At 40.3% G+C, this 23,067-nt stretch overlaps 1 protein-coding gene across 1 annotated transcript in view; it reads left to right on the top strand.

Annotated features, from left to right (window-relative positions):
* Nucleotides 1-19,548, top strand: part of commd5 (COMM domain containing 5) — a 54,202-nt gene extending 34,654 nt beyond the window's left edge. Inside the window, exons 6-7 of the mRNA XM_060927647.1 lie at nucleotides 647-722; nucleotides 19,176-19,548. Of these exons, the coding sequence (XP_060783630.1) occupies nucleotides 647-722; nucleotides 19,176-19,289 (190 nt within the window). The 3' untranslated portion in view covers nucleotides 19,290-19,548. The remainder of the gene's footprint in view (nucleotides 1-646; nucleotides 723-19,175) is intronic.
* The last annotated feature ends 3,519 nt before the right edge of the window (nucleotides 19,549-23,067 follow it).

The following is a 23,067-nucleotide window of genomic DNA, read 5'->3' as shown; positions in this document are numbered from 1 at the left end:
CGGACACAGGGAGAACATGCAGACTCCACACAGAAAGGCCCTCGCCGGCCACGGGGCTCGAACCCGGACCTTCTTGCTGTGAGGCGACAGCGCTAACCACTACACCACCGTGCCGCCCCACTTAAAGTATCTTGATACCAATTTTTGTGAAGGCAAAAAAAAAAATCAGCCGACTAATTTGCAAAAGTAGGTTTAGCATATAATGCAAACTTGTGTACCTGGAGCTAAATTCTCCAAAAATAAATTTGATCGTTTGAACAAAGGAATTAAACATTAAAAAATGGTCACTGTCCACCTTAGGAAAAATAAAAAAGGAAAATTATAACTAAAATAATAGGGTTCCAGGACTACATGCTTAGACCACTACAAATCCTCAGAAAGCCAATAAGGTTCCAGCACTGTTTGGACCCCTAAAAATATTGACAATAACGAGAGACTTCCAGAACTTTGTGTTTGAGCTCCTAAAAGAGAGAAAAATCCTAACAATTACAAAAGGACTACAATATATTTGGTGCTTGGATCCCTAATAATTCAGTAGTAGCATTAAAAGGCTTACTTGATGTCATAGTTTAATGTATACACAATAAAATGATAAGCTATAATCATTTTAACAAACTATTGATTACACTGTCTTTGTATATTTCAGTTCCTTGTCTCGAGCGCTACAGCCAACTATTCTAATGCAGTTGAAGCTTTCTGATGGTAATCTTCATCAATTTGAGGTAATTACATTGCGCATAATTATTACATATGATTTAATTGTCATGAGAATTTTCCTCTTGTCAGGGTATGACGCACAATCTTTCTCAAAAAGCTTTATTTTCCAGCCCCAATTTGAAAAAAGTTGGGACGCTGTGCAAAACATAAAAATAAAAAAACATTTTTCACAAAACAATAAGTTCAGTTTCAACATTTGATATTTTGTCTTTGTACTATTTTCAATGAAATATAGGGTTTCTGTGATTCCCCCCCCCCCCCCCCCCCCAAATTATTGCACAATTTTATTTACAGTTTACACGGTGTGTCAACTTTTTTTGGAATTGAGGTTGTACGATTTCATACAAAGCAAGCTTTTTTTCTGTAGAAACATGAGTTTGAGATTGAATTTTATTTCCCAAATTGGACTTTGAGTAACCTGTTCTAAGGCACAGTTAGGGCACAATACAAGAATACTTTTAATTTTATGCCCTTTATGTCTCAGGACGAGTCCAGTCTTAATTTCCACACATTTTGCAATTATTTTGACTTTAGAGTTAATTTAATAGCATGTTTTTAATGTCATTAGATTTAAGCAGTTGTCAGAGGTCACTTACAGTGGTGCCCCTAAATTATTTTTTCATATTCACACAGCAGAGGTAATTGATTTCAGACAACATGGATGTTAGGTTTTGATCTGTCTGTACCGAAGGAGGTTGAATTGACTGTATGATCTAGGAATGTAGTAGACCTCTTCCGCCTAAGAGATTCTGCCTCGTGGATCCGGTAGCAAACGGTCACTGACACAGACACAGCTGTTCAGAGATTTCTCAGTTTATTGTAGGACAAACATGTGTATATATTCAGATTCAAGAGAGTGTTGTAGCTATGTGATTGGATAATGAGGTGATTGACGACTCCAAGTTATCTATGAATGACAGGGTAATGTAAATGGCTGATTTAAGCATTACATCACTGGTTTAGACAACACTACTTCATGAAAGAAGAGACATATTATGTAGGGTGACCAGATTTCCCTAGTCTGAAACCGGGACACTTTTGCGCGCGACCATGCTCGTGCACGCATTTTTTTTTTTTTTTAACGTAAACGTGACACTCAGAGAGGTGCTCTTATCATTTTGTTGAAGCTCACGTTTATCAACATCTCACATGAAATAAAACAAACAGGCATTTTGTTATCTAGTAGCATAGTGGTATACAGATCAGTTAAATTATGGTCAGACAACAGATTTTGTAATGGCTGAGAATAGGTCAGGCTATGTCCATAGGCCAAATTTAAACTGATTTATTTCACCTGTTTGTGAGAACACCAAGAAGAATGCATAGCATGAACTTAAAAAGTAGATATGTGACATAGCCTAGGTCAGAATCAACCTTTCTAACCATTCCCCACAACTGAATGAATAAAGCAAGATGATGTGTACAAAAGTGAACACTTTAATGGAAGGTGCAACAAGCTGTTCAACACAGTTTGGCCATATTGCTGTCAAAATGGTATGTTAAACAGAAACAAAAAAGGGACAAGTGATTTGAGAATATATACTACGGAAGCCGAGAGAGACCCTTCATATAATCCTTTTTTTTTTTTTTTTTATTCACCTTGTTATCCCGAGATAATGACACAATTAATTCAGGATCTCGAGAAAACAACACAACTAATTCGAGATCTCGAGAAAACAAAACCGTTATTCCGAGATCTCGAGTAAACAGCTGAGAAATGGTTCATTCAGGTGCGCCAAGAGACTTGTGATATGCTGACTTTGGGGCTATTTCTCATTCTGTATAGATGCAACTTTGGTCATTAGAATGTCTGGAATAATCGATCACCTAATAAGGCAATATTTTGATCAGGGGTTGACACAGGGAGAGATTGCATTAAGTCTTTTAATAAGGGATAATTTCAAAATTAGTCCGCGGCACCTCCGCAGAAGACTGGCCCGGCTTCGTCTCTACCGACGGAGATACAGTGATCCAGCTGAGATCATGAAACAGTTGTTTTGTTTTCTCGAGATCTCGGAATAATGGTTTTGTTTTCTCGAGATCTCAAATTAGTTGTGTTGTTTTCTCGAGATCCTGAATTAATTATGTCGTTATCTCAGGATAACAAGGTGAATAAAAAAAGATTATATGAAGGGCCTCTCGCGGCTTCCGTAAATATACACTCAAACAAAACAGCAATAAAGGAGGAGAGGGGCGACAGCCTGAGGAAAGCCCCCACAGGAGCGCACAGCATTTGCAGCATAGGCTACCCAACTCAGTACAAGAACAAAGCACTTAGTGTGTGCAGTAGGCTTCATGCGCATTGTTCTGCACCTCTCAGAGGAAGGGGTAGGTGCCCTGTAAATCTTTGGAAAAGGTACATTTTCTTTTCGGCATAATTGCTGCGGCATTACTGCTGCTAGCTGCTAGACAAAGAACATTCGCGGCAGTTAATGTTTATTTTATTGTTGCATGGCAACACGTTCTGTTGTCTGGAATAATGTGGCTAAATAAACACCCATGCCACAGGGCCAGGGGGCAGTAACCAGGAAAGTTTGCGATTCCTGTCAATTCATCAAAATAGTAAATGCAGACATTTCTCCACTAATGATTCCCACGCTGCTCAGTTGCAAACGTCGCGAGTGGCGAAAACCGGGACATATCAGTGTCCCGACAGACTTTTGTCGGGACTCGGGACACACAACCCCAAACTGGGACTGTCCCGGTAAAACCGGGACGTCTGGTCACCCTAATATTATGTACCATTACATCACCCATCAGGATCATCATCTTATGAAAAGAAGACATTCCTGGTCAACATAACCTTCATTAAGCAGAGAGCAGAATGTGTGAGCGAAGATAAATCTCAAGGATTTAATTAACCAAAACAAGTAGCAATCAGACCAACCTGTCCTAGTTTCAAGAATGCCAAACATTATATTTCTACAACCCCGATTCCAAAAAAGTTGGGACAAAGTACAAATTGTAAATAAAAACGGAATGCAATGATGTGGAAGTTTCAAAATTCCATATTTTATTCAGAATAGAACATGGATGACACATCAAATGTTTAAACTGAGAAAATGTATCATTTAAAGAGAAAAATTAGGTGATTTTTACATTTCATGACAACAACACATCTCAAAAAAGTTGGGACAAGGCCATGTTTACCACTGTGAGACATCCCCTTTTCTCTTTACAACAGTCTGTAAACGTCTGGGGACTGAGGAGACAAGTTGCTCAAGTTTAGGGATAGGAATGTTAACCCGTTCTTGTCTAATGTAGGATTCTAGTTGCTCAACTGTCTTAGATCTTTTTTGTCGTATCTTCCGTTTTATGATGCACCAAATGTTTTCTATGGGTGAAAGATCTGGACTGGAGGCTGGCCAGTTCAGTACCCGGACCCTTCTTCTACGCAGCCATGATGCTGTAATTGATGCAGTATGTGGTTTGGCATTGTCATGTTGGAAAATGCAAGGCCTTCCCTGAAAGAGACGTTGTCTGGATGGGAGCATATGTTGCTCTAGAGCCTGGATATACCTTTCAGCATTGATGGTGTCTTTCCAGATGTGTAAGCTGCCCATGCCACACGCACTAATGCAACCCCATACCATCAGAGATGCAGGCTTCTGAACTGAGCGCTGATAACAACTTGGGTCGTCCTTTTCCTCTTTAGTCCGAATGACACGGCGTCCCTGATTTCCATAAAGAACTTCAAATTTTGATTCGTCTGACCACAGAACAGTTTTCCACTTTGCCACAGTCCATTTTAAATGAGCCTTGGCCCAGAGAAGACGTCTGCACTTCTGGATCATGTTTAGATACGGCTTCTTCTTTGAACTATAGAGTTTTAGCTGGCAACGGCGGATGGCACGGTGAATTGTGTTCACGGATAATGTTCTCTGGAAATATTCCTGAGCCCATTTTGTGATTTCCAATACAGAAGCATGCCTGTATGTGATGCAGTGCCGTCTAAGGGCCCGAAGATCACGGGCACCCAGTATGGTTTTCCAGCCTTGACCCTTATGCACAGAGATTCTTCCAGATTCTCTGAATCTTTTGATGATATTATGCACTGTAGATGATATGTTCAAACTCTTTGCAATTTTACACTGTCGAACTCCTTTCTGATATTGCTCCACTATTTGTCGGCGCAGAATTAGGGGGATTGGTGATCCTCTTCCCATCTTTACTTCTGAGAGCCGCTGCCACTTCAAGATGCTCTTTTTATACCCAGTCATGTTAATGACCTATTACCAATTGACCTAATGAGTTGCAATTTGGTCCTCCAGCTGTTCCTTTTTTGTACCTTTTAACTTTTCCAGCCTCTTATTGCCCCTGTCCCAACTTTTTTGAGATGTGTTGCTGTCATGAAATTTCAAATGAGCCAATATTTGGCATGAAATTTCAAAATGTCTCACTTTCAACATTTGATATGTTGTCTATGTTCTATTGTGAATACAATATCAGTTTTTGAGATTTGTAAATTATTGCATTCTGTTTTTATTTACAATTTGTACTTTGTCCCAACTTTTTTGGAATCGGGGTTGTATTAATAGGAAGCACAGATTCCCCTGAAATTATTAAAATGTGGTTATGAAAGTTTTACCGGTGTCTCTTATTCATCAATCTTGGTGGAATTCAATATTTTAGCGAATCAAATGATGAAATATCTCACCACATCACGTTCAATCATTCAGCTCAATCTGTTTTCCGTTCATACAGCGCAATCTTCGTGAAACTCTCTTTTTGTAGCCCATGAAACACAGTGCTAATAGACATTCAGAGGTGTGTGTGTGTGTGTGTGTGTGTGTGTGTGTGTTAGTCTGTTAGGTGTTCGTGTAGTTGCTGTTTTAATGGGATGAAAGATGAACGCTCATTGGACAACAGGCTTTTGACGCGTCATTTTAAGTCCTGCCTGGACACCCAGCTTCACTGGGAGTGAATGGAGTGAGGGTGGGTGCATTTTGCCCCCCCCCCAAAAAAAAAAAACCTCAGTGTTTATAGTACAGCAGTGTTCCAGCCAGTTTATTTTAGTAGACCATTGTGCCCTGACCTCCAGAACTTGTCATACTGATAAAAGCGCCCTTGGCATACATTGCACCACAGAAATAGTGTGCCCTAACGAGTATGAATGATGCCGATTTCCACTGGAAGTAATGCATGTTGACTAATCACAGCATACTATTAGCTTGGGACATAGTCATGCACTGTCTTATTAGCAGAGACACCCCCCCCCCCCTTTTATTATTATTATTTTTTTTAATAACATGGATTTGCCAACACATTTTATGGAAAATATTCATGATTGTTCCAACTTTTCCTTCACAAATTTCCAAGATGATCTGCTGGCATAAAAAAATAAAACTCTTGAGATCCTGTGGTTTGGTGGGATTCCCTGACACACACATGCATCCAGGTCACTAACAAAATTAGTTTCAAGTGTTTTTTTGCTACTTTTTATTTTTGTACTCATAAGCTTTGTACAAAAATACTTCTTCTAGTTTCTTGCTTTCTTACAGACATAATGATACAACAGAATAAAAGTCCACAACCATTTTGGAATTGCATGAGGAAAAGTTGCAACAAAATAGCAGGTTATCACATTTATTTATTTATTTAATTCCAGTGTGAGAATTCTCAGTGCCTGTGAATGAATTAAGCTCACTCAAACTTAACTTTGAAGTCTTGTTGAGAAGCTGGATTATTTCAGCTGATTTTATTAATATTTTTTATTATTCTGTTCAGGTTGATTTTTGTGCCCTTGCAAATATTTTGGTCATACAGTCCTATAATTGCCTGTTGGAGCCGATTTGACAAAATATTATTATTATTATTATTATTATAGGAAGGATATGTTTATTTTTTGTAATGATAGAAAAGTAATCTGCAATTAAATCTTAAGCTTTGAAATACGAGTAAACAATATAAATATCTTGGCTCGGTCTTTCCTCCTCCTCATTAGGTCATCCGGTTTGCATAATGGGGTGATGGATGTCAGCTGGGGGCACAGCATTGTCTTTGTGTGGAAGGAGTGAGACAGATTGTTGACCACTAAGTTATTGTTGAATTTTAACTTAATTTTGTTAGATTTTTGCTTGAAGTCAACCATGGAAAATTTTTGTCTATGTAAATAAATCCCGATCATTTTTTTTTTTTAATCTGGAAGAATCTCCGTGAGGGCCATTTTTTTTTTTTTTTAAACTGTTAGAGAGTCATGAACCTCCTCCTCAAAGGCTACAAAATAAGGATCTTTGTGAACGAAGAGCCACCTCAACATTGTCTCTTGTGTGTACAAATAACGAGTCAGTGAAGCAAGATAAATACCAGTCTAAACAGCATCAATGCCTACAAACGCATGAAAGAGAAAAGAGTTGGTTAAAGTTGCAATGGGCTTTATAAGTTGTGGGACTAAACAAATTCAATCAAAAAGTTAGGCTCGATAGACTCTAGGTCTGTAGAAAATCTAGTGACTAATGTTAACGTGTTAGACTAAATCTCATCTAACATTTAATATCCCGGTCTAATATTTAAATAATATTGGCTGGCTTTGAGTGGTATATCAGATATATATTCCATTCAGCTAGCATGATATTGAATGAGTTGAAGACACATTCAATATCCTGCTTGCTGAATGGAATATATCCTATAACCATGAAAAAATAATGGCTGCTATTATTATTATTATTATTATTATTATTATAATCTCATCTCATTATCTCTAGTCGCTTTATCCTTCTACAGGGTCGCAGGCAAGCTGGAGCTTATCCCAGCTGACTACGGGCGAAAGGCAGGGTACACCCTGGACAAGTCGCCAGGTCATCACAAGGCTGACACATAGACACAGACAACCATTCACACTCACATTCACACCTGCGGTCAATTTAGAGTCACCAGTTAACCTAACCTGCATGTCTTTGGACTGTGGGGGAAACCGGAGCACCCGGAGGAAACCCACGCGGACACGGGGAGAACATGCAAACTCCACACAGAAAGGCCCTCGCCGGCCCCGGGGCTCGAAGACCTTCTTGCTGTGAGGCGACAGCGCTAACCACTACACCACCGTGCCGCCCATTATTATTATTATTATTATTATTATTATATTTGATGGAACAATTATAGATTTTACAAAAAGTTAAGAACAGGATGGTAACTTACCAATATTGAATGATGATTCTGATCAAATGCAATTCAGTGTTTTGTCAATCCAATGTACAAAGTCAAAGTTCTAACAATAAAAATGATACAAGTCCAAAAAGCCTGAACAGCAACCCAACTTGTATACAAGCTATATACAGGTTGATGGTTCAAGTTCAAAGTTAATTTTGGTAGTAGTTAATTGTTACATTGCAGTTTTGTTACAAGAGCAAAGTCCTCTTGTAAAAGTCTGTCACTTTTCACCTCCAAGTAGGATTTTGACTATTTCCGCGATTGCTCCCTTTTCCAGTTTTTCAATGTCCGTTGGTGTGTTTTTCTCTTGTAAATGTGTGTGAAGAACATCCAATGAAGTTTTGGTAGCCTTTCGAGTGTTCCGTGCGTCTTTCTCTTTAAATCTTCCACTTTTAATGAAGCAAACCTTGCAGCCATGTTTGTGTACAAACTGTCAGTCACTTGCTAGCATGGAAGTTTTACATCTCCAATGTGTCTCTTTTATCCAGTTTTTCAATGTCCTTTGGTATGATTTTCTCTTGTAAATATGCATGAAGATAGAATGAAGTTTTGGTAGCCTTTCGGGTGTTCAGCGTGTCTTTAGTTTCAGTTTTCAGTTTATTTTGTGCTTAAACCGAGCACTGAATTAACCTCGTCTTGTCTCTCTCCCAGCTGACAGAGGAATGATTGTGCACATGCACAGCAGAAGTTTTGTCATTGGATCTTCACATGAGCTCTGACGTGTGATGTCGTGTTGTCTTGACAACGTGCAATATTATAACAATATTGCACACTAATTCTCCATTGGGGAGAGTGGTGTAATACATGGAAGATGAGCAATATGATGTTAACATTGCATGCCTTCAATAAACCCAGTAGAAGGGAATAGAAATCAGAAAAACTGCATGGGCACCCTTTGTGTTTCTACCTTTTCTTATTGGGGTCCAAGCTATGAAGCTGCACAAGCACCCACTGGCTGTGTTTGAAAAAGGTTGCTGCCGCCTTACCTTGCTGCCATAATAGACAGGTGTCTTATAAGGTAGCACTTTCAACTGAAGGCATCTTCTAAGAATGTTCGTTTGTACAACCTTTTAAGATGGCATTTATGGTAACGACATCAGCACACTGTGTAACTAAAGAGTTAGCTCATTGACTCACAGAAGCCTCACAAATCATATCAAACAAATTTATTTTGTTACAGTCACAGGGTTATAAGAGAATACAAAATTTATTTATTTATTGGTCATGTTTCAAAAATCTAACCAAAAAAGCCCAAAAACCTATTTGTATATGAAATCACTTTACTGTGCAGTTTGGTCTGCCATCCCCCCCAAATTGCACAGACTTTTGGGTAATAGACAGCATTGAGGATACATCAATGTTGACCTCAACTGGGGGCAGTTTGAACGCTTCTTGGAAGACAGGAAATGAGTTTGATCCATTTCGAATGGTCCTTGATGCCTGGCTGTCTTGTTAGATATCCTTCTGAGGGAGCATCCCCCCCCCCCCCGGTTTCAAACACACCCCTTGTGTTTGTACCTTTTCTTATTATTCATCATCATCATCATCTGGCTAGTGTCTATGCCAGCCCATAGAACTCCTATGGTAAAACATTTTGAAATTTGACCCACTGATAGGAGTCAGTCCCCTGATTAATTAAGTTTAATTTTTGCACCTCTTGTGTTCTCACGTCAGTGACTGGTCAAATTTGGAGGTGCGTTTATACATGTAACTTTTGAACTGTATGTCCGGTTCTAGAAAATGAGGTACCATTTGGAATCCTTGGCTCACTCCTTGGTGTCATTTAACCACTATGGGCACTGCAGTAAGCAAAAATGCATTTTGACTAATAACTGTTGCTGTGTTTGCCTTAAAAAAAATTCTCATGATACCATGAGAGGTCCTAAGGGGAAGACATGGTCATTTGTCACGTCAACCTAATTGATGTGGCTGCCATATTGGATTTATCAAAAGTTTTAAAAATTTTCACAGGCTACAAATTTTGTACAATATTCCCCAAATTTAGCACAGATGATCTTCAGACCAAGTTTCACAAAAGTTATTTGTTGGCTTTTTGATGAGTGTAAACATTGTCATTACAACCAATCAAATTCGGCACTAAACATGAAGTAAGGTCATACCTCAGAAATGCTTTGATGTATTTACACCAAATCTGGTACTTGGACCCAGGACCCCATTTTCAGGAAGTGCATTTGCATCATTGTTATTGCATCAAAATTTCTCATTTGACCACTGGAGGAATGTTCCAATAAGCAAAAATGCATTTGTGGCTAATAATTGTGGATGTGTTTACCTTTTAAAATATATATATATATATATATATATATATATATATATATATATATATATATATATATATATAAAGTGCTGTCAAGCGATTAAAATATTTAATCGCGATTAATGTCGCGACTGTCATAGTTAACTCGCGATTAATCGCAATTTAATCGCACATTTTTGTCACATGAAAAACCATTGTAATTCTCTTATCAGCATAAAAAAGTGAATGGGCTTGCTCAACATTGGAACTACGGGGGTACTCGGGGGATCCGAGATCCCCTGAAACAGACATGAGATCCCTTGAAAACATGATTTGGGAAATGTTGGGGGGGTCTCTAAAATATATTGGCAAAATGATGTTTATTGACAGCAATCGTGTGTAACGGGAAGCATTTGCATATCCGAAGTGAGCGCGCGATGGAGAGCCGCGCTCTGAGACAAGCGCAAGCACCCCCCCCACCCCACCCCCCAAGGGAAAAAAAGGGACCCCCCGAAAATATCGGCATAGTTCGAACACTGGTTGTACCAATGGTTTTTGTTTGTTTTTTTTTATTGCAGAGCATAACACGTCTTGTCACAGCCACTGCAAAGTGGGGCTGGAGCCGCCGATGGGAAAACGAAACCTAAGCCGAGCACCGTGGCTCTTCGGGGGAGGGCAGAGGACTCTGGCTGTGCGGGACGTGGCATTACAGTCTAGCTGCTATCGTTTTTCTAAGCAAAGTCTCTGTTCCAAGTTCCTGGCAGTTTCAAAAGCTTATGAAAAACCTACATCATGTCACAGAGCGTTAATCTCGCGATAAAAAAATTATCGCCGTTAAAATTGAGTCAAGTTAACGCATTAATAACGCGACATTTTTGACAGCACTAATATATATATATATATATATATATATATATATATATATATTTTTTTTTTTTTTTTTTTTTTATATATATATATATATATATATATATATATATATATATATAAAATGTATGTTTGTGTGTATGTATGTATGTGTGTCAGCTGATACCATAGGAGTTCCCAAGGCCTGGGACATGAAAAACTTTAAGTCAAGATAACTGATCTGGCAACCATATTGGATTTCATCAAATGGTTTTAAAAAAAAAAACTTCACAGTCCACAAATTTTATCTAATCTTCACCAGATTTGGCACAGATGATCTCTAGACAAAGCTTCACCAAAGTTATCAGACAGATTTATTATTTTCTGAAAACCATTTTCTGAAAGCCTAACAAATTTGATGGCAAAGCCACCATACAGGAAGTGAGCTCATAACTCAGCCAGTCTTTGGTCAGTTGATATGAAACTTGCTGTGAGTGCATAGAACCATGCCATTGACAATGATGTTTCCAGGGAAGCAATATCCTGCGGGCTGCTTGGCCCACTCATTGCTGCTTGTAGCTACATTTCACCTTGCTCTTCATCATCTTCTGGCTAGGTTGTTTATGACCACTAATAGAACCATATGGTAAAATGTTTTGAAATTTGGCAGACTGTCATTCCTCATTCATAGTATTCCGTTAAAATACATTCATCACTCATCTGTATTAACTCTGTCTGGTTTCCACAAATGCAATGATACATACTGGCTGTTAAAACTTGATAGTCACCACTCTGTAAAGAGTTCGTCACATTCATTTCAGCATCCACTTCCTGGTTCTGGGGGAAACCGAAGGACCATACCATTCCCTGTAAATAGGGGTGTTTGGCAGGGAACTGAAGGAATGGTCCGTTTTGGAGGAGTGTTTTTGTAGTTATTCCCAGAGTGGGGTTTTTAATTGTACAGAAAGGTTTTGGGTGAATGGAAATGGTTTTGTTTGATTGCTTTATTTTGTTCATGGTTTAAGCCAGTGGGAGGGGCTACAGCTAGTTTTAGGCTGCATCCTTGACTTGCAAGTGATGTCAAAGCAAAATAGAAACCCGGATGTTTGCGGATATACAAATGCTCCTCACTCCTCGCATCGCCCTGACGTGATGCTAACGTGGGTGGCTCTGTGACAGCTTCCCCAGTCAATGCCACACCTGGATCTCCCCGTGATGCATTATTGCAGGACCCACCCCCTACTGTCCTTGACTTGCAAGTGACATCAAAGCAAAATAGAAACCCCAATGTTGGTGGATATACAAATGCGGGGTCATGCGACATTCCATACAAAACAGTCATGTGTATGCAACGCTCTGTTTTTCCGCTGCTTTAAGTGTCCTTTTAGCTGTGCCATATCTTTCTGCTTTGTAGGATTTACTAATTGGCATGTGCGGTACACCACACACCACCGACGAACGTCCCTGTGAATCTCTGGCCAATAGAACCTGGCCATTATTCGGGCTAGTATTTTATCCTGCCCTAAATGTCCGGCCAAGGGATTAAAGTGAGCTGCATGGAACACGAGTTCCCCACGGCTCTTAGGGATTAACAATTGTGTTAAACTGTTCACCAGTTTGAGTGTCCTGCATCACTCGATACAACCTATTCTTAATAATAACGAAATACAGGAACGCGGGTGCCGCATTTGGCTGGAGAGCTTGACCATCGATTACTCTCACTTTGTCATGTCAAACACATGACAGAGTCTCGTCTCACGACTGCTCTAATGGGAAATCCCAGAGGGAATCCCCGAGAGAGGGAGGAGGGATGAGCTGCTCCTCACTCCTCGCATTACCCTGACGTGGTGCTGACGTAGGTGGCTCTGTGACAGCTTCCCCAGTCAATGCCACACCGGGATCTCCCTGTGACACGTTATTGCGGGACCCACCCCCTACTATCCTTGACTTGCAAGTAACGTCAAAGCAAAATAGAAACTCGGCTGTTGGTGGATATACAAATGCGGGGTCAAGCGACATTCCATACAAAACATAGTAACGTGCGCAACTCTGTTTTTCCACTGCTTTAATTGTTCTTTTAGCTGTTCTATATCTTTATGCTGTATATGCTTGTGGTCACAACAGTACTCGTGACTGTGGCACCTTCTGATTTTTTTTTTTTTTTTTTTTTTTTAGAATTCCGTCCGTGATTCGGAAAGAGGAAACTCTGGGGTTTAGTACAGAGAGGATACAAGGGGATCAGGACACTTCATCCAATGACCATTTCGTTTAACAGTTAAGACATTCTGTCCAAAGCCTTTTTCATATCCACTATCAATTATTTTGCATTTCGGGTATTCTGGTGTTCACGAATGAAAGCCCCGTGAGAGCGCTGCTCGGCGCCTAAAGATTTAATATGATCCAACCGGCTTTAAATTTTACAGGCACCTCCCTCTAAGCCTCCACCTTGGGTCAGTAGGGCCGCACCTCGGACTGGGATTTGCAAACGAAGCCCCCACAAGAGCATTGCTCAGTGTCTAAAGATTTAACATGATCCATACTATGGCATTCATTTGCTTTTATAAAAATGTTTTGCTTCATTCAATTTCCATTGAGAATTCCTCCTTTTTTCGAACAAATACCTGAAATGTAAAATAACTGTGGTGGCACGGTGGTGTAGTGGTTAGCACTGTTGCCTCACAGCAAGAAGGTCCGGGTTCGAGCCCCGTGGCCGACGAGGGCCTTTCTGTGCGGAGTTTACATGTTCTCCCCGTGTCCGCGTGGGTTTCCTCCGGGTGCTCCGGTTCCCCCCACAGTCCAAAGACATGCAGGTTAGGTTAACTGGTGACTCTAAATTGACCGTAGGTGTGAATGTGAGTGTGAATGGTTGTGTGTCTGTGTCAGCCCTGTGATGACCTGGCGACTTGTCCAGGGTGCACCCTGCCTTTCGCCCATAGTCAGCTGGGATAGGCTCCAGCTTGCCTGCAACCCTGTAGAACAGGATAAAGCGGCTAGAGACGATGAGATGAGATGAGAGAACCACACATCTACTGTGTCTTCTCTCGATCGTTCAAATTGTGGTAATACTGAGAAAATTCAGCACTGTTTACAGACACGCTTTCAGTGGCTGCTATCCTAGTTGCTTTGTACAGTGATGCTTGAAAGTTTGTGAACCCTTTAGAATTTTCGATATTTCTGCATAAGTATGACCTAAAACATCATCAGATATTCGCACAAGTCCTAAAAGTAGATAAACAGAATCCAGTTAAACAAATGAGACAAAAACATTATACCTGGTCAATTATTTATTGAGGAAAATGATCCATTATTACAAATCTGTGAGTGGCAAAAGTATGTGAACCTTTGCTTTCAGTATCTGGTGTGACACCCCCCCTTGTGCAGCAACAACTGCAACTAAACGTTTCCGGTAACTGTTGATCAGAACTGCACACCGGCTTGGAGGAATTTTAGCCCATTCCTCCGTACAGAACAGCTTCAACTCTGGGTTTCCTCACATGAACTGTTCACTTCAGGTCCTTCCACAACATTTCGATTGGATTAAGGTCAGGACTTTGACTCGGCCATTCCAAAACATTAACTTTATTCTTCTTTAACCATTCTTTGGTAGAACGACTTGCGTGCTTAGGGTCGTTGTCTTGCTGCATGACCCACCTTCTTGAGATTCAGTTCATGGACAGATGTCCTGACATTTTCCTTTAGAATTTGCTGGTATAATTCAGAATTCATTGTTCCATCAATGACGGCAAGCCATCCTGGCCCAGATGCAGCAAAAGAGGCCCAAACCATGATACTACCACCACCATGTTTCACAGATGGGATAAGGTTCTTATGCTGGAATGCAGTGTTTTCTTTTCTCCAAACATAACACTTCTCATTTAAACCAAAAAGTTCTATTTTGGTCTCATCCATCCACAAAACATTTTTCCAATAGCCTTCTGGCTTGTCCACGTGATCTTTAGCAAACTGCAGACGAGCAGCAGTGCTCTTTTTGGAGAGCAGTGGCTTTCTCCTTGCAACTCTGCCATGCACACCCATTGTTGTTCAGTGTTCTCCTGATGGTGGACTCATGAACATTAACGTTAGCCAATGTGAGAGAGGCCTTCAGTTGCTTAGAAGTTACCCTGGGGTCCTTTGTGACCTCGCCGACTATTACACGCCTTGCTCTTGGAGTGATCCTTGTTGGTCGACCACTCCTGGGGAGGGTAACAATGGTCTTGAATTTCCTCCATTTGTACACAATCTGTCTGACTGTGGATTGGTGGAGTCCAAACTCTTTAGAGATGGTTTTGTAACCTTTTCCAGCCTGATGAGCATCAACAACGCTTTTTCTGAGGTCCTCAGAAATCTCCTTTGTTTGTGCCATGATACACTTCCACAGACATGTGTTGTGAAGATCAGACTTTGATAGATCCCTGTTCTTTAAATAAAATAGGGTGCCCACTCGCACCTGATTTGTCATCCCATTGATTGAAAACACCTGACTCTGGGATTAACTGCTAATCCCAGAGGTTCACATACTTTTGCCACTCACAGATATGTAATATTGGATCATTTTCCTCAATAAATAAATGACCAAGTATAATATTTTTGTCTCATTTGTTTAACTGGGTTCTCTTTATCTACTTTTAGGACTTGTGTAAAAATCTGATGATGCTTTAGGTCAGGGCTTTTCAAAGTGTGGGGCGCGCCCCCCCTGGGGGGCGCCAGAGTTCTTCAGGGGGGGCGCAACGTGAGAGACAAAATGGATCGGTTTTTAGCAGTCTATGGTTTTTAGTACCTAAAGCTACAGTGAGTGAGGAGACAAAGTCTGGGCCAAGCAAAAAAACAGAGCCTCCAGGATGTTGCGATTTGCAACTATAGCGCAAATTCAACCAATCCCCGCGAATTCAGGGCGGTGTTGCAATTATATCCAATCACCGCAACTTTCCCGCAAATTTGACCAATCGTTGGCGTCGTCTTGAGGTGACGTCGACAAACTACCTTCCACCTTACTTCCGTGTGTTCAAGAGAAGCAGCATGCGCGTCGTGTTGCCAGATTGGACGATTTCAAGTGCATTTTGGCGGGTTTTGAACATATTTTGGACTGGAAAACGTCAGCAGTATCTGGCGACACTGAAAGTGTGTTATGTTTGCAGTGAAGGACTGTGTGCACTTTATTTTTTTTTTCCTTAATACAAGAAATTAATGGATGCCAACATTTTTGCCAAAATGGTATTTTATTTTCCATTGTTTAGGCAGCTTCAGCATCATACTGTGAGATTCTGTTCAAATTGTTTTTTTCTTCTATGAAGCCTGAGCCATTTATTTTATTAGTTTATAATTATTGTTTAATTTAGTCTTCAGGAGAGACTGCCTGCACACAGTACTAGTATTAATAGGTTTTTTTTCTTACATGAAAGATGAGGCATTTATATTATATTTGAAGGTAACTTCATGTTGTGCTGTGAGGTTCTCTGCACTTTAACTTTTGAACCAACAGGTGCATTTGGATAAGTAAAGCCTATTTTTCTGCATTTTTGTAGTCCTGGTAATCTTTTATATTGGTAAAGTTGTTTATAGGACCATTTCTCTTTGTTTTTTTAATCAATAGTTTTTCAGTAATAACTTAATATTTAATATATCACTCAATTTTAATCACAAAAAGAGAAAATCTCGACAATTTCTCGCAACTTTCACTTCCTCCCGCAATGTAATCGCAACAAAAACCTAAAAAACACCGCAACTTTCATCGCAATTTTTTGGAAAAACCCCCGCAACATCAGACATTTTAGCCCACAACAATCACAAAAAAGGCCCGCGGAATCCTGGGGGGACTGAAAAAAGAAGGAAGTATGACCACGATTATTTAAAGTTTGGATTTTCATGGACTGGATCTGAAGATGCTCCACTGCCACAGTGTGTTGTCTGCCAAGAGGTGCTAGCTAACGATGCTATGGGATGTTTAAAATGTGTAAAACAAGATGTTTTAAAAAGCACAGATGTTTAAAATGTGAAAAAGAAAAAAATAATGTGTACAACAACCATTTTTTTAAAAATACGAATGGAACTTTAAGTATAGCAACAACAAAAATTGTAAGGGGGGGCGCTGTTGTTTATTTGCTCTCCGAGGGGGGGCTGACTCTCCCACACTTTGAAAACCCCTGCTTTAGGTCATATTTATGCAGAAATGTAGAAAATTCTAAAGGGTTCACAAACTTTCAAGCACCACTGTATATCCAGCATCATGGTGGACGCTCATGATGTAGCACATTTTGATCACATGGTTGCAAGTCATCTTTTAGGCCCCATGGCCTCAGTTTGTTTGTTCTGATTGAACAAGGACAGACAGACAACCTTCATTGTCATTCAGTATGCAACAAGTGTACACCAAACAAAATTTCATTGCAATTTGGCTCAGCACAGAAATAAATATGAAGTGTATTAAGTTAAATTATGCAGCAGCAAAAATATTATAAAGTGCAATAGTATAAAGTGACCTGTGGAATTTGGAATGTTCGAGTTATAAATAGAAGTTTAGAGTTTGGGTTTGGAGTTCAGCAGTCTGGTGACTTGGGGGGGGGGGGGAAAGCTGTTACAGAACCTGGTGGTCCTGCACCTAATGTTGCAGAACCTCTTTCCAGAGGCCAGAGGGGAGAACCGTCCATAATGGGGGTGTGAGGGGTCACTGATGATGTTTCTGGCTCGAGACATGCAACACCTTGGTGCAATGTCCTGAATGGAGGGAAGAGAAGTCCCAATGATTTTCTCTGCTGTCCTCACCACTCTCCTCACATTCTTCCAGTCAGAGGCACTGCAGCCTCCACACCACACAGAGATGCAGCTGGTTAGAACGCTCTCTATGGTGCTTCTCTAGAATGTAGTGAGGATAGGCGGGGGCAGGTGGGCTCTCTTCATCCTACACAGGAAGTGCAGACGTTGCTGTGCCTTCTTGACCAGTGACGCGGTGTTCACAGACCAGGTGAAGTTGTCTGAGATGTGCACCCCCAGGAACTTGGTGCTATTGACCACCTCCATGGCCGTGTTGTTGATGATAAGTGGAACGTGGCTGGGTTGGTTTTTCCTGAAGTCAACAATGATCTCTTTAGTTTTGTCCACATTCAGGATCAGGTTGTTTTCCCTGCACCAGCCCACCAGCTGCTCCACCTCCTCTCTATAGGCCAGGTCGTTATCGTCCCTGATGAGGCCCACCACTGTTGTGTTGTCCGCAGACGTCACAATGTGGTTGCTGGTAGCCCTGGGGACACAGTTGAGTGTCATCAGAGTGAACAGCAGAGGGCTCAGGACACAGCCCTGAGGGGAGCCTGTGCACACATTCTAGCTTGAGCATTTATGGTTGGACTTCACTGTGTAAAAATCACAAAAAAAAAAATCCTCATTCATTGAGTCATTTTCTTTTGCTTAAGTAATAAGTTCACTCCATTGCAGTAAATTACTTTACAAAGTAAAGTGATTGCTAGCTGGTTACTGCTAATAAGCAATCTTACTGCCCTGAATATACCATTATCTAGTTAGCATTGCCCCACCCAAATATCCAGCATATCTTTTTTTTTTTTTTTTTAACATTTTGTGTCAATCTCCATTGTAATCTGCATAATCAGGAACGGTTTCCCCAGTATTCAAACCAGAAAATCTTGCGACTGAGCCCACTGTGTCACTGCTGTAAAGCAGTATTAGGCATGTTTATAACAGCTGTATCTGTGGTTAAAGTTTAAATTTTGGCCAGCATCTCCCTATAACTCCTCAACATGCATGCATATTTCACCTCTGATTATGAAAAAAATGAAAAAGAATGAAAAAAATAACTGAAAAAACTGCCAGAGAATTGCTCTAAAGTCCAAACAAATTGCAGTTTTTAAGAGCAAGTGAAATAAAAACATAATGGTCAGGTGTGTGTGGTGGTTGGGTTGTTTTTTTTTTTTTATAAACCACTTTGAATATCCTAACGTATTATCTGACCATTTTTGTTTCTTGTGAAATTGAAGGAACATCTGTAAAATTGACATTTAATGTCTTTTTTTTGTTTTTTGTTCATCACTTAAAACTAAGGGTATAACCTGCATTCAACCGTACTAAATATAGACCCTTAGATTTAACAGGTGCATGGATACTGAACCCCAGTATTGAGCTTTGACCTGACTAGGTTAACCCTAGTTTACATTTGATTACAATGTATTTATCTTTTTTTCTTTTCTTTTTTTTTAAATAGGTTTCTTTGTCTAAGTTCCAGGAGCTGCGGTACAATGTCGCACTAATTCTAAAAGAAATGAACGACTTGGAGAAAAGAAGTGTTCTCAAGATCCAGGATTATCATGTAAATTAAATGACCCCTCAACTGATCATAATGTTAAATTTTTTCAGTAAGAAATCTGTTATTAATTAAACAACAGTTCATGATTACTGTGTGTTGCATGCTTTTGGATATCCATGTAGAGACATTTTGAAATGAAGCAGCTTGATTGTTTCCTCTGGCGGTGTAGTTGCTGAAGGAATATGTATGTACGTCCACTTAATGTATATGGAATATTGTTTGAATACAGTGTTTAAACAGTGGTAATGAATTAAAGGGACTATTAAGCAAATTGACTTTTTACCTTATTTAAATTCAGCATTAGCTCTGTATTATTACACACCATTTAAAACCACATACTTTGTCGGTCACTAAAGACTAATTTGACAAACTTGGTGTAAATGGCCACTCAACATGGTGCACACGCAGCAAACAAGCTGTTTCTCAAACCATATGTGACGAGTCATGGAATCCACGGACACATGTCGGCCAAAACGAATCCGAGAAAATCGCAAAAGAAGCATGAATTAATTGATTGATTTATTGATTTAATTAATTAATTAATGCTTCTTTTGCGATTTTCTCGGGTTCGTTTCGGCCGACATGTGTCCGTGGATTCCCTGACTCGTCACATGTACAGTGCTTTACAAAAGTATTCAACCCCTTTAAAAGTCATGTGATTCATTTGGATTATAAAATGAAACCAAATTACAATTGCCACTGACAAATCGTTCCAGCCAGTATTTTATTGCAAACCAAAATGCTATTAAAGCTCCGAGGCAATGGTTTTAATTTTATGCACATTTGAAACTTTATATGTTAAACCCTCTGTAATTTTCTTCTGGTCCCAAGAAGTATTGTTAATAAGTAATAATTAAAATAAGTTGGCGCAGATGGTGGCGAATTTCTGTTCGGTTATTTTCGTGACCACTCGGTGCATGACGTCATTTAAGCCAAACCAGCCGCTTGAGTTGAGTCCACTTCCATTTACTTACATTGCCGTTTGGCTTGAGTGCAGATGTGCGTTCAGGAATTTCCAAAGAAAAACCATGCCTTATTGTTGTGCAGTGAACTGGTTCAGGAAGAAGTTTTTACCGTTTTCCGAGAGAGGAGAAGAGGCGGAGTGAGAGGGTTGGCTTTTTCTGAAAAAGGAGAAGAGGCAGAGCGAGTGGGTTGGCTTTTTCCGAAAGAGGAGCTGAGGCAGAGAGAGTGGATTGTGTGCGTGAAGCTAGAGTTGGTTTTTTTTCCGGAAGAGGAGATGAGGCGGAGAGAGTGGATTGTGCGCGTGAAACAAAATCAAGCAGTCAAAGAAGAAACGGACCAGCGATGCTCAAGCAAAAAGGAGAAGATTGGAGGTAAACATTTTTACTTTTGCTTGCAATTGACAAGTCAAGAATCCTGAGGGATCCTGTACAATCATTGTGGAAATGAGACAAAGGGATATTTCCTTGCTGAGAGTAGGCTATAAATAGTAATGCCACGGATGGCAGGCTAATGTGGCCTACCAGCGCGCACTCAAGTAATCGTTACCTATATCCACTAGGGAGGGCGGTTTAATTATTCTTCAGAAGGGCTCTTATTTAGTATTATGATGAAAGTAAGAATTTATTGTAACGACCAGGATAAATCATTTGGGCACGAGTCTTGTTGAGGTCCAGGGTCACCATGATCAGAGTCAGCCAAGTCCCTGTCTAATTCCGAAGCTGTACGGTCAAACAAGTGAGCCACATTCACCGATTGCTTTGCAACAGCCATAGATTCATGCATATATGGTTTCACCTCTCGATATTTAATTTGGAGAGTTCCTACTTCAAAATCGCTATTGCTTTCAGACATTTTACACAACCTCTCACGACTAAAGTCTGTACACTTGTGCTCGGTTCACAAGTAAACACAGAACTGCTCCTGGTCTGTTTCACTTAAGTGACATCACGACGACGATCCCCTGGCGGTGAACGTGCGCATAAGTGAGATGTAAACAAACCTTCAGAAATTGGGCAAACCAGTATATTTTAACTGTTTTATTCAATTTTAGGGTGCACATTAGACACTAGGAAGATTGAATTCGCTTTTTGGGTCGTTCTTCTAGACAAAGTTGATATTCTACGTTTCACCTCCGACCGTTGCCGATGACCTTTAAAGTAAATCTACAAAGTGAAATTTCATAAGGCATAGCCCTTCTCCTAGGTTTTAAGTGTTGTTTTTGTTTGTTTGTTTGTTTGTTTGTTTTATATATTATGTATATTTATTTATACAACCCCGATTCCAAAAAAGTTGGGACAAAGTACAAATTGTAAATAAAAACATAATGCAATGATATGGAAGTTTCAAAATTCCATATTTTATTCAGAATAGAACATAGATGACATATCAAATGTTTAAACTGAGAAAATGTATCATTTGAAGAGAAAAATTAGGTGATTTTAAATTTCATGACAACACACCTCAAAAAAGTTGGGACAAGGCCATGTTTACCACTGTGAGACATCCCCTTTTCTCTTTACAACAGTCTGTAAACATCTGGGAGTGAGGAGACAAGTTGCTCAAGTTTAGGGATAGGAATGTTAACCCATTCTTGTCTAATGTAGGATTCTAGTTGCTCAACTGTCTTAGGTCTTTTTTTGTTGTATCTTCCGTTTTATGATGCGCCAAATGTTTTCTATGGGTGAAAGATCTGGACTGCGGCTGGTCAGTTCAGTACCCGGATACTACTTCTACGCAGCCATGATGCTGTAATTGATGCAATATGTGGTTTGGCATTGTCATATTGGAAAATGCAAGGTCTTCCCTGAAAGAGGTGTCGTCTGGATGGGAGCATATGTTGCTCTAAAACCTGGATATACCTTTCAGCATTGATGGTGTCTTTCCAGATGTGTAAGTTGCCCATGCCACACGCACTAATGCAACCCCATACCATCAGAGATGCAGGCTTCTGAACTGAGCGCTGATAACAACTTGGGTCGTCCTTCTCCTCTTTAGTCCGAATGACACGGCGTCCCTGATTTCCATAAAGAACATCAAATTTTGATTTGTCTGACCACAGAACAGTTTTCCACTTTGCCACAGTCCATTTTAAATGAGCCTTGGTCCAAAGAAGACGGCTGCGCTTCTAGATCATGTTTAGATACGGCTTCTTTTTTGAACTATAGAGTTTTAGCTGGCAACGGCGGATGGCACGGTGAATTGTGTTCACAGATAATGTTCTCTGGAAATATTCCTGAGCCCATTTTGTGATTTTCCAATACAGAAGCATGCCTGTATGTGATGCAGTGCCATTTAAGGGCCCAAAGATCACGGGCACCCAGTATGGTTTTCCGGCCTTGACTCTTGCGCACAGAGATTCTTCCAGATTCTCTGAATCTTTTGATGATATTATGGAATGTAGATGCTGATATGTTCAAACTCCTTTGCAATTTTAAACTGTCAAGCTCCTTTCTGATATTGCTTCACTATTTGTCGGCGCAGAATTGGGGGGATTGGTGATCCTCTTCCCATCTTTACTTCTGAGAGCCGCTGCTACTCCAAGATGCTCTTTTTATACCCAGTCATGTTAATGACCTATTGCCAATTGACCTAATGAGTTACAATTTGGCGGCACGGTGGTGTAGTGGTTAGCGCTGTCGCCTCACAGCAAGAAGGTCCTGGGTTCGAGCCCCGGGGCTGGCGAGGGCCTTTCTGTGTGGAGTTTGCATGTTCTCCCCGTGTCCGCGTGGGTTTCCTCCGGGTGCTCCGGTTTCCCCCACAGTCCAAAGACATGCAGGTTAGGTTAACTGGTGACTCTAAATTGACCGTAGGTGTGAATGTGAGTGTG

This window comes from Neoarius graeffei, chromosome 8 (genome assembly GCF_027579695.1).
Source record: "Neoarius graeffei isolate fNeoGra1 chromosome 8, fNeoGra1.pri, whole genome shotgun sequence".
Classification (NCBI taxonomy): Eukaryota; Metazoa; Chordata; class Actinopteri; order Siluriformes; family Ariidae; genus Neoarius; species Neoarius graeffei.
Note: the sequence above shows the minus strand (reverse complement) of the source record. Positions and strands in the feature narration are given on the sequence as shown.